The sequence below is a fragment of the Chamaea fasciata genome, unplaced genomic scaffold (genome assembly GCF_029207755.1).
Source record: "Chamaea fasciata isolate MVZ Bird 193981 ecotype frontalis unplaced genomic scaffold, bChaFas1.0.hap1 SCAF_11, whole genome shotgun sequence".
Taxonomy (NCBI): Eukaryota; Metazoa; Chordata; class Aves; order Passeriformes; family Sylviidae; genus Chamaea; species Chamaea fasciata.
In genome coordinates, this window is record NW_027094096.1 from 2607976 (window position 1) to 2631740 (window position 23765).

General features: G+C 44.1%; 1 protein-coding gene across 3 annotated transcripts in view; it reads left to right on the forward strand.

Moving 5' to 3' along the window:
* LOC136295446 (glypican-5-like) overlaps positions 1–23765 on the forward strand; it is a 331561-nt gene that overhangs the window by 180416 nt on the left and 127380 nt on the right. For all 3 annotated transcript variants that reach the window (XM_066193972.1, XM_066193970.1, XM_066193971.1), the window contains one exon: positions 8228–8348. In XM_066193972.1, the coding sequence (XP_066050069.1) occupies positions 8228–8348 (121 nt within the window). The remainder of the gene's footprint in view (positions 1–8227; positions 8349–23765) is intronic.

The following is a 23765-nucleotide window of genomic DNA, read 5'->3' on the forward strand; positions in this document are numbered from 1 at the left end:
CTTCTAATGAGCCACAGGCAAGGTGTTCTCCCTGTGACATATGTCGGATAGCGTGCAAATTAGGACATTTTCCATTTTGCTTCATAAAAATTCCTGTGCTGGGATCACAGAATATCCTTTTGTATAACCATGGTCATCTGTCAACACTAGTTGTTAAGTACCTGCAGCCAGGGTTTTCAGAAAGGCAATTGGATTCTTGCTGCCTTGGCCTGTCTGAAATCCTGTCAACCAAATAATGTGAGCTCTTGCTCCATGCTCATTCTCTCTCCACTGCTAAGTTTTTTTTTTGCTTTCTGCTTTTATTTTTTTTCTCATAAGAGTTCAAGTCCTCTCCTGAGACTGTATTTTCTGCTGAGTCAGTGCTGTTTTCCACCAGCGCCTTCCATCTGGCAGGTTCCGAAGTTGGGCATCACCTGCTTCCATTAGCTTTGCCTAGCAGAGCAGAGTGCAAGCTGCCAGCCTCCAAGAGGGGCAGCATCAGTTTCCCCCTCAGGGTTTATCCTGACTCTGTTCTGTTTGTACTCAAGGAAGGTTCTCTCCCGGCCTGGGAGTTGCTGAGGAAAAGGTGTTTCAGATTAGCTTTACCTTTCCCTTAGGAATGGCCACAGATGTTACTTTGATAAGTATATATTTTTTGTTTACTGTTCTATTTTCTGTTCTGTTTCTCATTATAACGGGGAATGCTCTTTATGCCTCCAGTTCCCGGTTAGGTTATCGGTTTTTGGGTCTGTATCATTTTCATTGCTCATTATATTCCATGTGACGGGTATAGAGGTACCATTTGTGTGTCCTGAAGAGTTTATTTCTCTTGAAGCTAAAGAGCTTTCCTATCTGATGGTATTCCAGGCAAGTGCTTTCTTTCCCCTGACATAACAAAGATTGTCCAATTAACTTCTACAAATTTCCTTGGTGCTTTCAGTGTGCCTTAAGGTAACTTTTCATACACTCAGGAAAAGAATGAAGGCTGTTTCACCAACAAGCTGCAATAACTTTTTTTGCAACACTCTTCAAGCGTTTACAATATTCTGTGAAGCTCCAGTCAGTACGTTTTCAGCATGATTTTGGACAAACTGATGAACACATCTTTTTGGAGGCTGACATCTCTTCCGTGTGCACTCTCTGGTTTTTCACTGATTTTCAGAGTGTGCATGGCCTGGCATCATCCAGTCACTTGAAGCCATCTGATAACTTGGTTTTGTAGCTGCAGTCTTAAAACTGTATAATCTAGACTACAGGAGGTCTTTTTCAGCCCTGTGAAAGTGGAGAAAGACCATTATAAATGCTGTTTGGCTTTGTGATTTTCCTTTTCTAATTATCCCATTAGCACACTGCATTTGTCTCATCATTTTCCATAATTGCTAATAAATAAGATTATTTGTGAAACTTCCACTGGAGCCCATTAGAATAGTTCTGGCAGAGACAGAATTTTCATCGTGTCAGTTCTGCTTCACAAAATCTTCAGGGCAGCTAAACTCATTATGTGCCAGACTTGAGCTTTCTGGTAGTCTGTTGGCGTTATTTAATCACTTCCAAATGAACTCTTTGCGTAGGTATTTTTTCAAAAGAGAAACCTTTCTCTCAGAGAATGTTGCAGTAGTTGTGCTCAGCTGGTTGTGTAGAATACATGAAATTGTTTTCCTTTGTGCATCCAGATTTTACCCTGGTGACTCCACCTCCTTCAGCAGAATTGTACACTGGCGTAAATGCCGTGGTTCTTTCCTCAAAAGCAAGCCATGGCTGCCGATTACGTGCCAGTAAACTTATCAAGATGTATATATATATATTTGTTTTGTTTTGATGAAGTGTTTATTTTGGCAGCTTAGTTCCTCAGAGAACAGTACTGGTGGTGGTGGGTCATCCCTCTTTGGAGATCTCTCAGCCATGTGATGCTCAGGGAGTGTAACCAGGTTTAGGCTGGTACAGCAATGACCAAATGCGTGATTTGAGACATTCTGTGAGCAGTGCCATTGTGGGAGCTGCTCAGAGATGAAGCGCAGCCTGTGTGATGGTCACTTTTAATGCCAGGGCTGAGCAGGAGGTGAGGGGACTTGCCCCTCTCTTGTTCCTTGTGTGGAGCAGCTCATGGAAAGCTGAGGGGAGCTGCTCTGGCTTTTCCTCATGGAGAATCGTGTTTAAACTCAGAAACACTTCAGGGAAACAGCATTTTCTTACCTTCCTTGAAGTTGCTCATGAGTGACGAGCAACTGTGATAACCAGGCGAGGAATATGCCAAGCCATGTGTTCTGCTTGTTCTGGCCACTTCGTGAAGAAGTGGGCAGGGGGGTCAGCCAGATCAAAGCTGATAACCCTGATGAATTATGTCACATTCTGCAACTCTACAGTTTTTGTCACTGCTTTTACTAGTTGCCGCACGTTTGTGTGTTCCTCGAATTGGGAAAGAAACAAGGATTGTGGAGCCTGTAGGTCAGAGAGTCACACGCTCCAGGGGCTGCATCTGAAAAAACTGCAAGGGAAATGTCCAAAAATCATTAATTTGGGAACACCACAGGCTGCTGTAGATCAGCAGTGGATTCACATAATTGAATTTCAGGCAAACCATTCCAGCCCAAGGGTCAAATTATGAATAAATATAAGACAAAACACACCATCTGGTGAACCACGCCTAATGCGACTGAATTAGTTTTTCAGTGGATCTCAAGGCCACTTAAGTAGCTTATCCATATTTCTCATTGCTTCTTACTAAATGGCACGTTCAGAGCTCTTCCCTTCCTTCTCCCCATCACCCTTTAACCTCTGACTCACTCAGGGGTGGGTGGTGGCTGCTCTGGCACCGTGCTGAGGATTTTGCTGGAGTGAACAGGCTGCTGCACCCTGGCAAACACACGGGGCTAGAACGGCATCGTTTCAGCTCCCTCCAGTTCTGGCCGCACAGTGCCCTCTGTTCTGGGAGGGTTTGCAGGCAACATGGGTCCCTGGGATTATCTCCTGCTTAGTGAGTTACGCCCAAAGATGAAAGGAGGAGAGCTGGACTTAGAGCTGATGGCTGTAAAGTCTTGCTTTGGCTCAACACTTGATGATTTTGCTAGAAAATGAGTGGCTTACTCTAGAGCTCTCTGGCTTTAGCAGGCTGAGAAAGCAGATACTTTCTTTTAGTGGTCCAGTCTGCAGACTGTCAGTGTGTTCTTCCCTTAACCAAATAGTTTTTTACATTTGTACAGAAAATAGGACAGTCACATTTTTGTAACACCAAAAGAGATAAATGATGGGATGTGATTTTTCAAGTGTCAGTCAGGGAGAGTTTGCACTTCCCAGTATGTCTCAGAAAGGTGTTGCTGTTTTAGCCCTCGCTGATCACAGTGGAATTGTTCAGCCAGTACCAACAAAAAGGATGAAAAAAATGCATGGCAGATGACAAAATATTTCTGCTTAGATACTGCTGTTGTGATGTATAGTGTGTAATTTATTTTTTAAAAACTCTGATCACAAAATTCAAAACATCTCAGCAAATGTATGTTCAGTTTTGTAGGCAGTGAATTTTATTCTTCTTTGCATATATGGCAGCTCTTAAGGTTGTAAGACAAATGATTTCATCAAAAGTAGTTTTAGTCCCCTAGAGATGTTCCCTGCATTTCCTGGATTCCTATGAACTGAATATCAGGCTCAGCTTCTCAACTTTGCCATGTGATGTTTGATGTCCCATTTATCCCACAATTAAATAAAAATTGTGATGCCTCTTGCGCAGCCGTGTTGGGTCAAACACTCAAGCAGCGAACAGAAGATTAAAATGAAGAGAACCGTATTGAGATTCAGGTTCCAGGTATCCTGCATTTCCAGCACAGATGATCCTCAGATGCTCAGTGCATGTTCCCAAGCACGTGGAATGTGCCGGGGTCTTGCTCCTTAATCCCTGGATAATACTTGGAAAAGCTGCCCACGGCATCCTGGCTGGTGTGGTCTGCTGCAGAGAAGGGGCAGGGAAGTGCTGTGAAAGCAGCAAAACCAGCACCCTGCTCCTGGGCTTTTGTGGCTAAATATCACTGCTGGTTAGACCTGTCCCTAGTGCAGCTCCTGCAGTCACTCGCCTGGAATTTGAAGTTATTTCTATTTTATATGCCTTTTTATTTTTAAAGGCATATCTGACTTTGAGAAAACACTGTGCCTTGCTTCCTTTTCATATTAGGAATTAAAAAGGCACATTTCAGAACAGCATCCGGCTTTCTAAAATCGCTGTTTTTATGCAGATATCCTAATTTATCTTTATTTATGTATGAAATAAAAACATATGCCTTCAGCTGAAATGCAGTCCCACATGTAAACAGCATTTCCCTTTTTACCTTTTTTTATACTTGAAATGAGCCCTTACCTAGGATCTAAAATAATTGATAATGTTCTTCTGAACAGTATCAGTTCTTCTGAACTGAAAAGCTGTGTTTGGGAGGCTGATGTTTTTATAATTTGCTTTTGTCTTTTTAAAGTATCATAGCTTAGGCTGATCAATCAATGGAATAACATTGGCCTGAGGCTTGAGGTCTGGATGAAAATTCTGTCTGCACAAGCTGTTCACTGGGCTCCAGTGTAACAGTTACTTGCAGGATTGCTCCAGTGACAATATTTTAATACAACTTTGCTGGTCATTCCTGCTGACATTTCTGGATTTAGTTGGAATAAAGTACTAAAGCTGTAACCAGAGTTAACAATTCTGTACTACAATATTTCAGTTAAATTGCAGGTTATTAAATAAAGCAAGCCAATTTCTGATCTTACTTAATGTACATTTCCAGTAATTCAGGATCTGATGTCAACAAAAAAAAATGGCTGAGATAGTGCAAAGAAGTAAAGTAATCAGATTATCTTTCAGGAAATGTATAGTGTTTATTTCAAAGTATTTTAACGTGGTGCAGAGACATTAGAAGGATCTGCAGTTTGCAGAGTGGTGGTTTGGGGCAGATGGGCAAGGTGTCTTTTTCTAGTGCAGGCTTTGGTTCCTGGCTGGGATGGGCTGGGGATTTGCTCCCTTCTTGCTGGGTGTGCAATTCTCCTGCAGTTCCCTGCCCTGTCTCCTTCTCCTCAGGAGCTGTAGCCCCTCTTCTCTGAAATCACCATCTCCTCATTCCTCTGAGGCTCCCCAAGCTCGGGTTTGTTCTAGCAGTGATCTCCCGGTGAGAACACACAGGACAAGCGCAGCTTGTAATCACATTTTTTAAAAAAATAATTACACACTATTCATCATCAAGACAGCGGTATCTAAGCAGAAATATTTTGTCATGTGCCACGCGGTTTTTTCATCCTTCTTGTTGGTGCTGGTTGAACAATTCCACTCTGATCAACAAGGGCTGAAACAGGTTATTATGGGAAAAGCCAAGAGCCGGCTCTGTGCCCTGCACGTCTTTTGCCTCCTTTTCCACCAGCTTTTTACTCCGTTCGTGGGGTGGATCCCCTCTGCTTGACCACTCCAGTTGTTTTTCTGGGCTTTTCCAGTTGGGCAGGTCACGTTCCAGACCAGAGCTGGGCCACCAGGGAGGGAAAGGAGCTGCGGCAGGATTCACACAGGTCATGCCCCGCAGTCTCTGCCACGTGGAATTTAGTTAAGCTCTCTGATGAATCTAATTGTGAACGATGTGGACAACAGAAAGATCTGTGCATAATGCATGCGTATCTCCAGAGCTTTTGAGAGGGAGTCCTTAAACATGGGTGGAACTCGAAGGGTAGGAGAGCCCCCTTTTCCTCCACGTGAACTCATTCCTTCCAAATGGCCCTGTTTTCCTGGTAGTGATGGATGTGGAAGGGTGTGATTAGCAGCAGCAGTAAGTATGAGCTGGCTGAGCCTGACTTTCCCCACTCTGAGTCCCTTCGAGGGCTCTGGCTTTAATGCTGCTGCTGTCTCTGAACTGGCCGTGCTCATGCGAACTCCACGCAGTGCTGTAGGTTTGGAATAGCACTCAGGGGCTGCTAATGGAGGCTGGTGATTCGTGGGGAAAAAACCAGTGTCACTTGCCAAAAAACACCCCAGCCAGCCCAGAGGTTTCTTCATGCTGGATTATAGTGACATAAGCCTCCAGAGACATTCCAACAGCTCTAACCATGGGTTGAACGGAGAGCAGTCAAGAGCAGTGAAAAGGAAAACCCTTGCATTTTGCTGCTCTTGATGAGTTTCTCATCAGACAAAGCAGCACACGCAGGGAATCCCCAAACAGACTGGTGGGGGCCACGAGCTGACCCATTAAATGAAAGTTCTCCTGTTTTAAAACTAGATGATCTCAGAAAGCTGTGTCACATGTCCCTGTACTTCTGCAGTGGGTCACCATGGGTTTGTTTTCACACGATGAACTGTGCTGAGCATTCAGCCAATAATATGATTTGTGAATAAAGGTAAAGGCAGGTAAGATGCAGCAGTATTGTAATACTGTCCGAATGCATTGATGTGTATTTTTACAATCCACACCACCCTTGGCTTCAGAGTTCAGCTGGGTTCTTCCTGGGGATGTCACTCCAGCTGGGTCTGCTTCTAGGATCTGAGCCCTGCCATCATTTTGGCTGTGCCACTGCACTGTGAAAGTTTATACTTCAGAGTAGTTTATATGTGTGAGTTACAGATCAAGAATAAATAGAACATTGTCTTTAAAAGGCTCAGTGAAGAAAAAAAAGTCATCTCAAGGAAAAAAGTTTTCTTTTACATTTGTACTCTAAATACTACCTGGGTATTAAGGCAAAACCTGATTTTTCTCAATTCTCTGTTCTAAACAATTTTTTCCTTTTTATCTTTTCCCTGAGAAGTGACATTTATTGAGTTTACTGGAAAAGCAGGCCATCCTCAGTTATTTCTTTTTCTAAGCCACACCTTTAGCAGCAGCGTCCTACAGTGTGTTCTGCCAGCAGTTTGCATCAATTTGATGTTCATCCTAAATGAAACAAACACATTTGTAGTACAAATATATTTGGAGAGATAGGTTTTGCCTTTTTACAATAGAATTTGGGCCTTATTTTCTACTCAGAAGTGCTGTGCTCACCTTCAGCACCAATTGGTTTACAGTGAAGAATTCACTGATGGGAGATCACCTGGCATATCCAAGTGTGCAGGGATGATCAAAGTGAAAGGTGCGGCAGGATGTTCCTCTCGACACTGTCCAAAGGAGCAGAGCCAGTGCCTCCCTCACTTTCAGAGATGCCAATTTTGAGTCTTTAATGAGATCCTCCCTGGTGTGTGTGTGCGTCTGGGAGAGTTTGGTTTGTGAGCACCTGTCCAGTTCAAAGGTGGTCATGCAAAACATCCCTGATCCTCTTTCTTACAAATGACTGCTGAACTCAGGGGTTCACACAACCCTAAAAACCATAGCTCTCCTAAAAGGGCTGCTCTGTAGCGCTGTGGAACTCAAATCGCCCACAGATAAGCGCTGGAGCACATCTGGAGGAGTCTGGAGACTTCCAGGAAGCACTGGGTTCAGCAAATGCTGGTGTTGAGGAGGAATTCAGCTCCTCAGCTGTGGCGCAGACACAGAGAGAAGCAGAGACCAGACGTGCACAACCCCGGAATTTTCCCCATGAGGGTACCCTGGCCAAGCAGGATTTGAGAACACCTTTGTGGGGTATTCCCAGAAAAGACTGGCAGGAGCTGTTCAGTCACCAGTCAGTGAGAGAAGGGGGTGAGAGAAGGCTGCTGGTGCTCAGACAAAGCAGGGCTTGGGCAGAGGGAATTGTGTGAGTTCTGACACAGGTGAGGCTCCCTGGGGAAATGTGGTAGAGCAGCAGCTGCTGCTTTTTGGTGCCCCCAGAGAGTTTGTCCCCAGTGTCCCCAGCTGCTCTGGCAAGAGGACTCAATTCACACTTTGCTGATGAATCTTTTTCAAATCAAACCCCCCTTTCATTGGAATTTGCTTCAATCTCATGCAACATAATTTCTGTCGTAAATTCCCCAAGTTTCTGCAGAAACGAGAGTGAGTTTTGGAAGCAGCTTTTACTGCGTGGAAGAACTTGAGAATGTTAGTTACAGAGGTTCAAATATTAAATTATGAATGAAACAAACCTCTCTGTGGTTTATGAAATTGCTGTTGGTTCATGACTTGAATAGTTTAAAGTGGTAAATGATACCGCAAGGAACTGTGACTTTTATTCTGGCTGGTGTATTTTAAAACATGAATATTTATCATAAATTTTTTTCCCATTTCTAAAAAGAAAAAACATTTACTTTCTACAAGTCCCCTGTAACATGATTTTTGATTCTGATGGACATGGTTCCAGTCACTGTTGTGTTATTTTTTCTGTTTTTCAGTTACACCAGCAGAGTTGTTTCCAATGGACTGAAGGCACAAGTTAATAATCCGGAACTGAAAGTCAGAGGATTGGACCCACTCATCAACAATTTAATTGCTAAACTTCAGCACTTTAATCAAGTAAGTAATTTTCCAAGATAAAACCATTTTATCATGGACCTGAAGGTAAAATCTCTAGGTGGTACTGCTCATCATGTTCCATCTTCCAGGACTGTGGGCCTGAAGTCGCTGTGGTGTGGGTTTGTGCTAAAGGCGGCTGAGGATCCCAGTGTCCCAGCTGGGTTGTGAGCTCCAGGGAGGCAGAATTCCCTGGAAGTTGCTCCCTGGCTGCTGCTGAGCTGCCCTGGAGCCCAGAGCCTCGGGAGCACAGGGGAATCCCTGCTCCCCACAGCTCCCGTGGAGCCTGGGACTGCAGCAGCCTGGGATACTCCTGGGCTGGAGAACTGCCCTTGGTTTGTGCGGCTTCCTGCTCCTCAGTGGGGCAGACACCAACAGATCAAACCCAGAAGGAGCCTGTGAGGGCGGGACAGCCAAACTGTAAACGCTGAGCTCAGGACAGAGAGTGCTCCGAGATGAATTAACCTTGCCCCTTGAAAAACATTCCCTTCCCAGGCCTTTTTCTCCAGCCCCTCAGCCCAAACGTGTCACGGTGAGGGTGGCTGGGACACGTCTTTCAGGTTCCCTGGTATTCAGGGCAAATGCGGCGCTGAAGAAGGAGCGGGTGCCATGGAGTGTGTGAAAAAGAAAACTCGCTTTAATAGGAAAACAAAACAGGGACAGTGCCCGGAAACTGCACGCTGAAAGGACGAAACACCAAAGACCAGAAATGAGTGGGGAGTGGCACTATATAGGCTTGGGGGTGGAGGGTTCTGGAAACATGACCAAATGTGGAACAGGGGTAACCAATGGGGGAGCAGAGCTTGGGGTCATTAACATAGTGACTGCAAAGGCTCCTGGGAGGAGATCTCTGTCTCACAGTGAGTTAAACAAATGCCCCTTCCCAGGGCTTGAAGCCGAGGTCTGGCTTGCCAGGGGTGAGGTCTGGCTGGCCCTGTGCCTCTGCCAGGCTGATGCCCCCACAAAGGGACATGTCACCTTCAGGTTTGTCAGAGATGTGATGTACCTGGGCCTGCCTCTGACATCTCTTTGGTCCCACAGATGCTCTTGGCGCTCCTGGTGCCGCTGCCATCCTCCCAGGGCTGGATGTGTGGCTCCCTGATCCTCCTGCCTGAGCTCCGCTCTTTGTGAGCTCCAGAGCGCTGCCAGTCCAAACAAGCTGGAGCCAAGAGATTTAACAGAGATTGATTTTCATTTAGAGCAGGCATGTTTTCCTGTCAACCTGCAGGAATGCTTACAGCAGAGGTGTTTGCACATCAGTCTGCTCGTCATCTTTCACCATTGAAGAGCAGTGGAGCATGGGGATAGAAATAGTAGGAAACCCACCCCCAAAAACCACTAGGTGGGTGGGGTGTGCAGGAAGAACAATAATCTGCACAGGTAAAACAGGAGGAATTGCTTCGTCAGGATCTGGGAGGTTGTTCAGGCTGTGCCTGTGACTGGGAGTCAGGGATTCCTCTCCTTGCTCCCCAAAAAGTACAATCCTCCCTTACCTCTCATCAGCCAACAGTGTTAAATCCATAAGCTGAGCAGTAATTAGTGGTTTTGTTAAATCTTGCTTGTCTCTAATATTCTCCTGTTCTGAAAGCTGCAGTTTAGGGATTCTTTGTATCACAATGCTTTAACTCACCGTGGGGGATTAAAACAACCGGTCTGCTGCAGTGCTTAATATTACACTGAAATAGGCATTATGTGGTCAGATTGATGAAAAGGATAATTCATTATTTATCTGTCTTTGCATGTTATAAAGTAGAGTGTTAATTTACTTTATAAATATTAGATATATCCATCTGTGTAATAGTGCTCTATAAACACTGTCAATAGGAAATAGTTAGAAATAGATTAAATCAAAAGTAGTTGTGTATTGGAAATTCTATTTCTTTGTCTGCTGCAGAAAAACAGAAATCTGCCTGGTCTGAGCTGCATACCAATTTTCTCAAGTTACATACATTTTAAAAGCAGTCTCAAAAGGCACTTTTTAGCCAGCAGAATAAAATCCAGCTCTTGGCTCTGTAAGCTGGAAGTGTTGCTTTCTGGTACTTGTAACTGTTTTAGGAGAATATCTTCGTTAACTAAATTTAACTCCCATCAGATTGAGGTGCTTAGCAATAATGGATTCCAAGGGTGAAGGATTAAACAGAATACTGATTATTGCCCTAAGATGGTTTGTTCTTAAGTACTTAGAATAATGTAAAATGCTTTGATCATAATTTTAGTAAGATTTCTTTGGAGATCAAAGCATCAAAGAAGTTGCTAAATATCTGAGGCTCTCACATACAACATCAAACACATGTAGCTGTTTTCTACTTCTTGGATTTTTGTTTCAGTTGTGATATTATTATACAAATATAAACTGACACTGAAAAGCCGATTAAATCAGGAGTTTAAAGTGTAGTCAATAGTGTGTGTAGGCTGTAGAGTTACACAGAATTCCATTACTAATTTTGTGGACAAATTGATTTTTTTTTTCAAAAGAACACATTTTTAATTTTTTTTTTTTTTTTAGCAATGTGTAGGGTGATATTTAAACGCTGCACAAATAAGGTGATGAGGTTTTTAACGGAATAACATTTCTGTCTCAAGAAAACGAGCTCCAGCCGTGCTGCATCTATCCCTCAGGGAGCCTGGACCTGTTGGCTTTCACTCTCTCCCTGTCTTGCAAAGGTGTTTGAGATCAGAATAACCTGCTGCTGGATCAGTTTGCTGAGGCTGGGCGGTGCTGTCAGCTACTGCTACGTTCAAATCAACAGGATTAATTTTCCTCCAAGATTTGCCTTAGCTCAGCAGTTGCGGACGATTTTTGAAGCAAATCTAATCGCTGCTGTCTGTGATAGTTTCTCTTCCCACCTTCTTCTTCCCCTGCTGGAGCCCAGCTCCTCCTCATCCCTGAGCAGCAGGGCTTGGCCCCTGTGAGCAGGAGTGGCCAGGCAGAAGCAGCAAAAAATTCCCTCCTTCAAATCCCAACCTGGCTTTACCCTTTCTTTAGCTCCATATTATGCCCACAAAGGTAAAAGAACTAATAACTTAATTGACCCTAAATCCTGTGGATGTGAACAAAACTCTTGTCCTGCTCCTGTTGTAGTTGGTGCATCCCAGCTCCAGCATGTTACCAATAATCTGTATGCAAGGCATCTTCCTTTTCTGCTGTCATTTAGGCTGGAATGCCACTTGGTTGGAGATTATAGCAGCTCCTCATTTTTTTTTTTTTCATCTGGGACTTAAATCCTCAGCACATAGTTGTTGTGGGTTTTTTTTTTTTTCTAAAATGATTATGCAAATAGCAGGCTATTTTATATCCACTTGGCAAAGCTGGAAGTAAAGTGGAATTTAGAGAATATTATTCAACAATTACTGTTATTTGCATCCCTGACAGATGAGGTGGTTGAAGGGTTTATTGTAGTGGCTGATTCACATATCAATGGAATTACTGAGCTACAATTTACGGTAACTTTTAGTAATGCAAAAACAGATCAAGTGAAGTCCCAGGTTGATTTGGAAAGAAGTGGCAGAAATAGCATCTTTTCCGCCCTCTTTTTTGTGAATAGAACAGGTGCAAACCACAACTGATGGTAAACACAATAATCACCCACTGCACCTTTTCTGAGTGCTACTTCTTGCCACAAAATCACACTTAAATGTTTTATATGTTTTTCTTCAGCCTAATGCTTTTCATAGTTCAAACTAAACTGGTTCTCGGGCCAAGGTTAAAAATCCTCAAGGAACAATTGCACTGAAAGAAATGAGATTGCTGGGAAAAGTGAAAAGGCTGTGACTGTACCTTTACTAGCAGGGAGGTATCAGCATTCTCAAGGGATTATAATATAATAGGTATTATACAAGTTTGACTTATTTGGTTTTTGTCAGCCTAAATCTGCTCTTGACAGGTTTTGTGAATCTGTGTGTTTTGCTCCTGTCAGAGATGAATGCTTAGGGCATGGCTGTAGTTCAAGACTGTGCAATAACCTAGTGCAGAAAATGAGAGTAACGTCAAAGCAAATCTTCCTGAATGTGGACCCGTGTGTTTTATTTTTTTTTTGTCTGCCAAAGTCTCATGGCTCTGCCAGCTGAACCAAGAAGTGCATGTAACTTAATTCCTTTCGGACTTCTATTCAGAGGATTCTGTTAGAGCAGAGTTCAAAGGAACAGCACTGAGATGTTTCATTCCAATAATAGGAGCCAGCCATAATTTAATCTTGAAAGCGAATTTAATTGAGTTATACAATAGGGAATAATACCATAAATAATTTAAGTAGTACTTAATTTAAAAGTGTGTATTTTTTTAGACATCTATAAAATTTATTACATTGTAGAGTTTTTATATGAGATATGAGTGGAGACGAGTTGGTTTGATTTTTAGCCAAAGTTGTAGCAGACTTGGACTGGGATTCAGAATTTTCTGTTCTTTGTTTCATCCACTGAAACCACGGAAGGAAAGGCATCACCTGAGAAAGACTCTTGCTTTCCTACTTCTGTCCCCCGGTATTTCAAAGCCCCAACAGGCTGAGAGGTTACACTGCTTGTCCCCCACGTTGCTCCCCAAAGGGGCCCTGTCACTGTCACACAAAGGGCATTTCCCCTCTCAGCCGGTGAAGGCTGCTCAGGGCACAGCAGAGGTGTCAGCTCTCCAGGGCAGCTTTGTCAGGCTCTGGGGCAGAGAAGCCCCAGAGATGGATCTTGCCTCGGCTTGTCTGCAGCTCAGGTGAAAGACACTTTTTCATCGAAGCAAACGCCTCTGCAGCTGTGCTGGTCCTTTTTGAATTCTCCTCACTGTGAAGGCATTAACAGCCCTCACCACCTTTGTCTCCCAAAGCAAACAGCAGTGATAATTAATACCACGGTTATTGGCTGATTAATGAATAGCACCAAGACATGCACACAGCAGAGAAAAATAAAGCCAGAATTAATGAAACCTGAAACAATTACGTTTAAGATCTTGTGGAGACCAGGAAAGACCAAATGAGCTGTATTGTTTTGGGTTTTTTATTTCCTGCCCTGCTGTGTAAAAACTGTTCACCCTTATAGTCAAATAAACTATCATCTCAGATTACTCCAGCAGTTATGCAAAGTTTGTTTCTCATCCTATTTTTTTTTTTGCAGTATGTTTATCCTCATTAGATTCATGGGCAGTTTTTCTTCTCCCCTGCTAAGTCAAACACGTCTCTGCTTCCAGATAGAGATGCTGAATGTTCACCTCTGAGATAAGTTACGATCTTTTGCATAATCCATATGCAATGAAACAATTCATCCCCAGTGCTTGAAACAATCCAGCTTACTCAAAGACTGAGAATGGTCTTTCTTTGTGTGGTCTCCTCTGTATGGTTTTCCATTTCTTAGCAAATACATATCTATATATATAGCAGCTGACAGTGGTTTAGTCACTGGGCTGTTCATCTGGACATGTGGGATCTCCTCATTCAGGCCTGGGCAGCTCCAGGCTGTGGGCAGTGGTTTTCTTCTCTCCAATCCTCTTAGATTTTAAAAAGAAAAATTGTTTGGAACCTCTAACCTTGGTTCTGTTGTGGCACTAAAACTCCTGCCAAAGCCAGAAGTTTGTCCATGAATCAGAACAGGAGAGTTCTTTCAGTCCAGTGTATTGAAAAAACATCACTGGAACATTGTTTCATGGGCAGCATATGTTAAAATTGTAATTTGGTGCTAATTGAGATACATATCATCCCTGGCCGAAATCAGTGAACTTTTGCTGGTCTGAGGGCTTCAGGTTATTTGTTTAAATATAGTGACTTGAGATATAATTAAATTATTTTAATTAGAATCGAGAAATTGCCTTTTAGTATTAGAACCAGCATCAGGATTTCAGTGGAAACAGTAATGTGAAATACTGGCTCCACTAAAGCAGAATTTAGCATTTTAAAACAAGACAAATCTAAACCTCGGTGTAAATCCAGCATATTTTATTATATGCTAGCAAATATATAATGCTAAAATGGCCTTTTATTATTCATGTGTTGTGTCTCAGAGTGTGCTGTGCTATTTGTCTTGCAAGCCTTCTCAGAAATTATTTGCCCAGATGGACCATTGTATGTGTTTTGTTTTGCTCATTGCGGGAAATTAGTCTTAATAAATCAAAATCACATATTGAATCTCTGTAGTGGCTTGAGCCAAGTGGGGGAGAGGAGGGCAGAGCTACTGTTTCAATCTAGAACTGAGCCAAAGCATTTCACACGCAGAAAAACATAGCTTGAAGAGTCTTACTCTAAAAAAAATAAATATCGGCTCTGTTGGAATTCTGGAAACTTAGATTTTGAGATTTTGCTATGTAGTGATACATGTGAAGCAATATGGAGCGTTTGGAGTGTTGTCTAAATCCTTCTTCTTCACCTTCTTCTTGATGCTTTCGGGTGTTTTTCTCTTATTGGGTGAAAGGGTCCACATTGTGGGCTTTGGGTGGCCATTATTGGGTTAAAAGTATAAATAATAGAGGTGTCACCTTGTTATTGGGTGATTACCACTTAAATAACCTTGGAAAGAGTTAGGAGCTCTCCATTTTACCTCTAACTTGCCAGTTAGAGCTCAGGGCTCATGAGTCTGTAAATAGATAAAAAATAATAAACATCCAAGTCCGAACACAAAACCTGCGTCTCCCGTGTATTATCCCGACCTTGGCAGAGAAGAAGAAGCCAGAACTGTCACAGGGTCTGTCCCTTGGTGTGGGTGCCCAATTCTTGAAGCTGCTGAGCACTGGGAAGTGTTTTGGATGCTCTGCTGGAATTGCTGAGGAGAGGATGGTGGAGGGATCTGCTGTGAGCTGACCAGGGCAAGGTGAGGCCAGGAATTGTTACTGCCCTCTCCTTGCTGGGGATCACAGAGGGGAGGACATTTGGATTTGGCCTATTTGTTTTGATGGGAATTGATTTTTTTTTTAATAGACAGAAAGTCAGCAGTTATCATGGAATGATTTAACTGAAATTACAAATTCTCTTTTACGTAAATACTTTCTTCTTTTAACTATATTTTTCTGATCACCCTAGTAATTGTGAGTTCCATGCATTGTTTAAGTAATTACCATTAGAAGTGTGATCATGGTGCTTACTTTTGATCTAATTCCTGAGGTACAATAACATAGTTATTTTTGGAGGTGGTAAGTTTAGCATAATAGGAAAGGAAAGCAGAGATGTATGGGCTAATCATAGTTTTCTTTAGAGTAGAGTAAAGGTCTCCAAACAATTGAATGATCATTGTCCAAAAGCATGAACAGGGTCATTTTCCTCTCTTTCTGTTCTGCTGCTGAAGGGAGCAGCCAGGCAGAAAAAGCAGGGTCAGAGAATAGGACTAAAAGCTATCTAAACCCCAGACTTGTTCTGGGAAGCCCAAGTGGAGCTGTGCTGCTGGTGACACGTGGATCAATGCTACTGAAGTATTCAGCCACTTCCCAGCTACAGCGGACAACGTGGTCCCAGCAAGAATTTGGGTTGTGTTGTAGCACAGCTCGATGGATCAGAGCTGGGCTGGAAAAGCCCCAGCTCAGGTGTCCTCTGAGAGGTTCCCCTTCCCTGGATGCCCAGTTTGGCTGCCCCAGAAGCTCCCTGCACAACCCAGCAGCTCTGGAGCAGGTCCTGGACAGCGCCTGCAGCCCTCACATTTGGGTTGCTCAGCTGTGACAGCTTCATGTGAGATGTTTTGTTCCTTGTCTGCCCAGGCAAGCACCCCTTTAATCTGTCTCCTCAGTGTCACTGCAGTGTGTGGGGTGTAAAAACCTGTGAGTGTTTGGTGCCATGTGTGTTCGTGGGATCAGTCATGGTCTTGGAGAGCAGAGGAAGAGCTAATGGTGGGTGTGAGGTGAGGTGGTCCAGACTTTCCAGTGTCGCTGTGTGATCTCTGAAGGAGAAAACAGGGCCATGAGCAAGGTAGAGGAATTCTTGCTCTACCCTGCTCTTCTGTCAGTGTCTGTTACCTCACACCTTGGAATTTAGAGAGCAAGGCTGAATGCTGGAGAGGGGCCATGCCAGGAAGACCCTTTCTCTTCCACTGAGGGCAACATTCACATATAATTAGTGAATAGGAGACTAAAGGAAACAATCCTCTTGTTTCAGGCAGAACCGCTGCTGTGAAACAGCATTATTTGTCGCGGTAAAGAAATTCTGTCTTCAAACAGGCCTGTTTTGCTTCTGACACTCTTGCACTGTTTGGTGTTGTGCAGGGTACTTGCAAAGGTTTGAGTATGTTACATCTCACACAGCCCTGAGCCAGGCTGAGAGGAGTTCACCGAACCCAGAATTGATCCAGGTTATCAGACTCTTCGTTTTCCTCATCTCTTCACGAGTTCCTCTGCCAAGTTGGAATCAAAAAAGCAAGGTGTGTGTAGGTGCATCAACCTAAGTAAAATCAGTAAAATGAAAAAGCACCAGTTTGACACGATCACTGTTGCTAGTGCTCTTTGATCAAAAGCATGACGCAGCTCTGAAATGACCAAAGACCTCCTTAGCTTCATTTCAGTGTGTTCCCCACAGCCAGGGGCATCTCAGTGCTGTGGGTGCTGAGCACGATGGCTGGGCTGGCTCCCCTCGTGCAGGGAGCAGGGCTGGGAGCTTTCTGCCGTCCTGACCCTGGGACATCTCTCCTCAAGTGCAGCCATTCCCGCTTCTCCCTTCTCCATCAGCAGCATTAATTGTGTGTGGCTGCCATCCTGTTTCCTCCTCACCAAAGCTCCACGCTGTGCATTCGTGTCACCCCTCAGAGTCCCCACAATGAACTTCCCATCAGGTGCCAGAGGCTGAGAGTCACCTGCCAGCCTTCCCTGCCTGCTGGCTGCCACTGAGTGTGAGACAACCGTCTAGGAGGGGGTAGCACTTCTCTTTATAACTGTTCGTTTCTTAGTTCTTGTCTCCTTGCTTCTGGGTCAAGATTTGGAGATTTGCAAACAACGTGAGCTCAGCTAATACAAAAAGGTTTAGTAGGAATTTTACAAACCCTACCGTACGCTAATTCTTACTGTCTGTTACTTTGAGGAGCATGTAGCTGCTCTTTCATTTCCTTACTTTTTTACTGGCCTTTCTGACCCATATTGAAATGTTTTGTTTCTGAAAATCAGCCTCATTTGGGTCAATTTTACAATAATTGAGTTAGTTGTATTATTTAAAGGCACGATCAACTGAGTGTATCAGCTGATTTCATTCTACTCCAGACAGTCCGTGCAGTTTGCTCCTAACTCAATTCAGCCCTGTGCAGGTACAAGGCCAGCACATGGGCTGAGGAGGAAAACAGCAAGGAATGTCTTTGGTCCCAGGAGACTATGGCACGGTTTTCCAGAAACATTGTTCTGTCTGGATAGTTGGGAATGGTAAAAATCAGACCTTCCTCAGCCTTTCACACAAGTCTAGGTCCAAGGCAGCCCTGTGTGTGCTGGCTTACATGGTGCTTAACTGACAAAATGCCGAGACCCCCACCGAGCACTGGTGGGCATGGCTGTCATGTAATAGTCAGTTGAGATTAAAGGCTTTTTTTTTTTTTTCGAAGTGCATTAGCAATAAAACTATTTTTAGAGGCATATATTTTAATTCTGAGTCTTCTAACATCTTGTACCAGCCTGTAAAGTTACTACAGAGTAATAGATAATTTGAGATTGGAAGGGACAGTCTGGAGACAATCCAGCCTTCTGTTGAAAGCAGGGCTTTAGATTAGGTTATCCAGGGCCCTGTAAAACCAGGTCCTGCATAATTCCAGAGGGAGAGATTCCATCTCTTCCCTGGTGCCCCTCTGCTTTGTGTTTGTTTGCTTATCTCTATGAAAATAAGTATACTGCTCTTAAATGCCTCGCTTCTTCCTGTTTATTGTGTTCTCAGGGTCCAGCTTGAATTCAAGGACAATAAGTCTTGGGCACAGAATAGGCACTTTATACACTGAAATATGTTCTAGTGTATAAAGCAGGAGCATTTATGTGACTCAGTAGTGGGATACCTGGAAGTTCCTGCTTCCTATAGGAAAACATCCAAAGGAAATGACAGCCGAGGCAGACAGCATGTCTCCATATCTTGTGTGGAGCAGATTCCTGTTGGGAGTTGGATTCCCAGCAGCCAGGTGGATGTAAATAAACGGAGAGGACTGATTAAGCTGCAGCCACCTCATTTTCAGAGCGCAGAATTTGCATACACTGGCGGGTTGGAAGAAAATTTGCTGTGCACGTGGTGCTGGGAAAAGCCTGGGGTGTTACAGTGACGAGCCATTTGCTCATTATTTCGAACAGCAGTGAGGTGTAAGAGCCTGTGTGCCACGGCTCTGGTGGGTTTGCAGACAGCTCTGCCTCCTGAGCACAGATGGGATTTCTACCTTTAATTGCGATTTCATGGTGGAAAATGCTGCTCAAAGATTGGAGCTCTGTAGTCCTGAAAACGTCCTGGCCCTCTGTTTCTGTGCCCCTAACCACCTCAGGCTTTTGCTGGCTGAAGTGTCTTGCATTGCAAATATGATTTATTTACTATGCACCGTTCAGTGACACCTCCAATCTATCCTGCTTCCTGGGACTGTATGCATTTTAAATGGGATAATACATTTATTTCACTTGCCTTTTTTCCTGCATCTGAAATGAGCCTGTGCCTCAGTGCCGTTGTGTGGCTCTGTTTGGAGCTGACTATTCCCAGTCACAGATGAACTTGTCATTATGCAGAGCAGTGGCCCAGGAGACCACAGAGTCCCTTCCGAAATGGGGAACCTTTGGTGTTGCCTTAGCAGCGACAGCAAAGTGAGAAGTGAGAGGCAGTGAATGAGACGGTGCCACTTCACGTGTAGGGATTGCACACTTCCATCGCTCAGGTGCCTTTGGAGCCGTGCAGACACCCCAGGCATCCCTCTGGAGGAAAGCCGTCCTTTGGGGACTCTGTCATCATGTAAATCTCACACAGCTGCTTCCCCCAGCCAGGGGTTTGGGGGGTTGGCAGTGCTCAGTGAGCAGGAGCCTCTCACAGACCGGTGCAGGAGGTGCAGCAGTGGAGTTCTGTGCCTCTTACAGAGCTGAGAGCTCACAAGAAGTTAAAATAGCAACGTCGGTGAGTGTCTGAAAAAGGTAACAATGGTCTAGAAAAGCAAAGAAGACCCAGCATGTGTAACTGTGCTCAAGGCCAGAATCATCTTTACCTGTGTCCCTGACTTCAGAAATGTCAATAATTCCACTGGCTATTCACTCAGTGCGTAATTACAGCTACATGCATGCTCAGAAATCAGTGAGATGCGGGGCCTGTAAACCTTCTGAAGCTGAACTCTTGGAGTACGTTTTGCTTTCTTTGAGAGGATAAATCAAAATCTTGAGGCTTTTACTCCCCTGCCCTTCTCCATTGACAATAAATGGAATGTAGGTGGGGTTCTCTGGCGAGCTCACAGTAACCTCTGCCGGCCCACTCTCATTTACCCCCCAGTTTTCTCCTGCCGTGCTCCTGCCCAGGTGTTCGTGTGTGTCAGGGTCACAGGAGTGTGCCAACCCCAGCACACACAGAGACACCCCAGAGGCACAGGTAACAGGCTTGAATTGTTTGGAAGCAGCCACAATGTGTCCTCAGTCTTACACAGTTTGGGCACGTCTGAAGATGAATTTAGGTTGGCCTCTACATGATTTTAACGTGTGTAACTCAAAGGAAAAAAAGCCCTCATGTACACAATCTGTTGTTTCCAACATTGAGAAAAGGTTTCCAGCTCTAATTTATTAATAATTCTGATATGGAAGATTTTTTTTCTCTGTGATGAGGACTATTTCACAGTTATTAGCGTATGTCTAATAACTAATTGAAGGGGATTCAAGTGATAGTCAAATTTGAACAGAGCTTTTAATAGCCAGAAGCAAATAAGCAGAATGTAGCCTGCTGATAAGGAAGCATGGAGTGTTTTGAATGCTGCCATATGTCCAGATACAAGTGATCAGCCTTGCAAACAGAATCAGAAAGTGCTCAGCGTCGTTTCTGGGCTGTGTCTTGTTTGCTTTCAGGACCCATAAGAGGAGCCTCTCAGGGCAGTATTTCAAAGTGACATGTTCATGGGAGTGAACTGGAGACAAACAATGTCATTATTGGGTAACATAATGAAATATGGCTCGTGCTTCACTGCAGGAAAATGACGCTGAGCCGTATTTGATGTGGCATTTGAAATAAGAGAATCTAATAATATCAAATGGGTTTCTGAAGGGTAAATGGAAAGCTTGAGATTTGTCTTAGGCCTTATAATTGGGGCTGCATGAAGTCATAAGGGGGCCAGGGGCTGTGGCAAGCTGCAGGCTCGTTGAACCCCTTGATGAAGCTGACCATTTGTGCCAGTGCCTCAAATAAAAGTTTAATGTTAAAGAGCTGTGTTGCTTGAAGTTCTGGTCTCAAGGGTAACTCTGAGTCATGCAGCACCATACAGCAGCTCTAACTGAGGTGTATAAAATTAATCACTTTGAGTATTAAAGTTCAATTTTGGACTTCAGTTAGAGTGTTTATGAACCATATGAAGCAATATTATACTTCCTGATTATAAAGATTATTTCAGTTATTGGTTAAAATATTTTTGAGGGGTTTTTTTTGTCCAGCTTTGCTAATCACTTCCAAGCACTTGGTAGGCGACAAATTGCACACCAGTAAGCAGCCATATAGAACACTTTCTGTGTTGGTAAGATGATATATTAACTAATAATCCAAACAAAATATAATAAATTGCTACTTAATTCTGAGACAGTCAAGCAGAACTAAATATATTCCATTACTTTGAAAATGTGAATAATTTCTTTTGGAAATAAGAAGTTTCTCTTTAGCTTTGAAGTGTGATCGTAAGAGCCAGAAAGTCGTGAGTGCACAATCAGGAAATGGGATTAGCTGGTCAGAAACCATCTCAGGTTGGTGGCAGAGGAAAAGCACTTTACAATATCAAAGGCAGCAAAAGTAAAAGAAGAAAAATACTAAAGAGAATAATGGAGAAATTATGAGATGTAAAAGTCAATTAGAAAAGCCAAATGGTGCAACGTAGAACCTGTGACAGGTGGGGCCCGGGACAGTAAGAAAGTGCCTTATTTAATAAGGAGGCAGAAAGTAGCTGTGTGTGACATAACAGTTCTAGTAAAGGCTTTGACATTTCTGGGCTGTGTTCCTTCAGGCAGCCCAAGCTGTCCTGCCTGTCTGCTCCTCCAGCAGCATTTGGGAGGGATGGAGCCCAACCACACTTCCGCAGCCACGTTTAGCTGTGCAGGAGGTTTCTCTCCTTGCCCATTCCTCCTGTTTCAAGAGGTTTTGGGTTACACTGATACGTCAGCACATATGGCAGAGATTCCTGAGAAAAGATTCATGGAAGAAATGCCTGAGGGATGCACTCTGGGCGTGTGCAGGGGGCAGAGGATGCAGGGCATTGTGTTCAGCTTGGGAATTGCCTGTGCACACTTCCAGTGGGACTCTGGCCTGGTGCTGTTTTGACTAACTGAGAACAGGTTTGTGTGTGGATGCTTCTTTTTATCACTTCAGGAAGGGAAAAATGTGAATGCCTGTAATCTGGGGTGAGCTAAACCAGTTCCAGATGAACTGTCAAGCTGGAGTTAAATGGTGAGCAGGAATTAAAGTGTGTGCAGCTGCTGTGCTGCCTGCTGTTAGGCTCTGCTAATTTCAGAGAGTTCCTATGATCAATACATCAGTTCTCCTGGCTGGTGCACAGAGGAACAACAAGATCATTTGCTGGAACCTCGAATCCAGAGAAATTTTGGTTTGTGGAGAAAACCTGAGGAAATTGGTAGCATCCCAGGGCAGATTTCAGCAACATTTTTAATGGAGGATTAGAAAGTATCTAGAAAGAGCAAGTCTGGCCTGGTCTCTGTTAATATTGTGGGTTTGGGTGTCAGAGAATGTTCCCAGGGCGCTCTAACTGTGGAGTAAAAATGGCTGTGGACAGACTGTAGAGGATGGGAGAAGGCACCACTTCTCTTCTATTCTCAGTTTTTTCTCTCTCCTTTCTTCTCAATCCCTGCTGAATGTTAAATGAAATGTTTAATTTTGCCTGTGGTAAGTGGGTGACAGGAGCAGGGTGGAGCAGAAGCCCCACGTGTGTGAAGCAGTCCATCTGCCTGTGGGGGTGTGGGGAAGCCTTGGACATGCTTCTCCAGGGAAGAGTCAAGTGGGTGGAGGATGCAGTCTGGGGATGTGGCAATTCCCTGCAAACCCCAGAATTCAGGTCAGTCTCAGCATCCCTCTCTTCTGCTCGTATCAGCCATTCAAAGTGGTCAATAATATGAATTTAGCAAAGCTGGAACCTCAGTGTCTGTCAGAGGGAGGAGCAGTAAAAGGGACATTTAGCAAATTCACAGTTAGTCCCTGGCTTCTTCCTTGGATTTGGGTTAAACCCTTGACAACCACAGCTACAAGCACATAACAGTTACATTGCTGCAGTTAAATCAGCCAAGTTTCTCCCACCATTTTGGAAGCCCCATAAGAGAGGTGGGAGAAGGCAGGGTTAGTCTGGCTCCTGAAGAAAAAAATGGCATTGATTTCTTAAAGAACACAAAATCCTGAAAATTCAAACCTGCTGTATTTTCATTTTCCAGTCTAGGACTACACAGAATATAGCAACATGAGTCCTGACAGCATGAGGGACTGAGGAGGAATTTTGTCTTTTTGCTGTGAGTCCCTCCCTTACCCCAAAGTGCTCGTTAGCGCCTGCAAGCCCCCAGTGCTTGGAGGCAGCTCAGTCTGTGATTTGAGGATGCTCTTCCTCGCTGTGGCTTTATACAGAGTTTTGGATGAGACAGAAATCAGATGAAATATCTCCAACAGCTTGAACAGGCTTCCATCGTATCTGGACTTCGGTGGCTTTCAGAGAGCTGTCAGCCGTAATCTGCTGGGTTGGCATCTGTGGATGTGTGTGTGTGTATGGAAATGGTTTTGAGTATCACAGGCTGAAAACAGCAGAATCAAAAGCTGCTCGCTCAGTTGGATGCTCACATGCCACTGCAGACTTTGTCAGTAGGTGCTTACCTGTGGCTGTCACACTGACAGGATATTTTTCTCCTTCTGTCTCTGAAAGAGGACAAGTGGCTGCTTATCCACAAAATACCTTTCCCTGTCATCTGCTGTGCCGAAATACCTTTCCCTGTCATCTGCTGTGCCGATTTCCCACACAGAGGGTTCACTCTGGACAGCAGAAACTCCCACTGTGAATCCTCCAAAGCCCACTGCAGCTCTATGGTGGATACTTGATCCTTAAAAAGCATCTCTATCCCTTCCACTCTGCCCTCTGCTCATCTTCACGTGCAGTTTTTTGATGCCTTGGGGTGGCTCCCTCGAACAGAGGCTGGACAAGATTAAGAGCATAAAGTGGGTGTTTATTAAAGGCCTTCAATAGACACACCTTGGGCAGTCAGAGCCTCCCAGGGGCTACACCCAAGGGGGATGATGGTCACGAGTTTTTCGGACAATTCTGAGTTTGGTCCATTTGCATATCAGGGGTGACTGCTCCAATTACAGC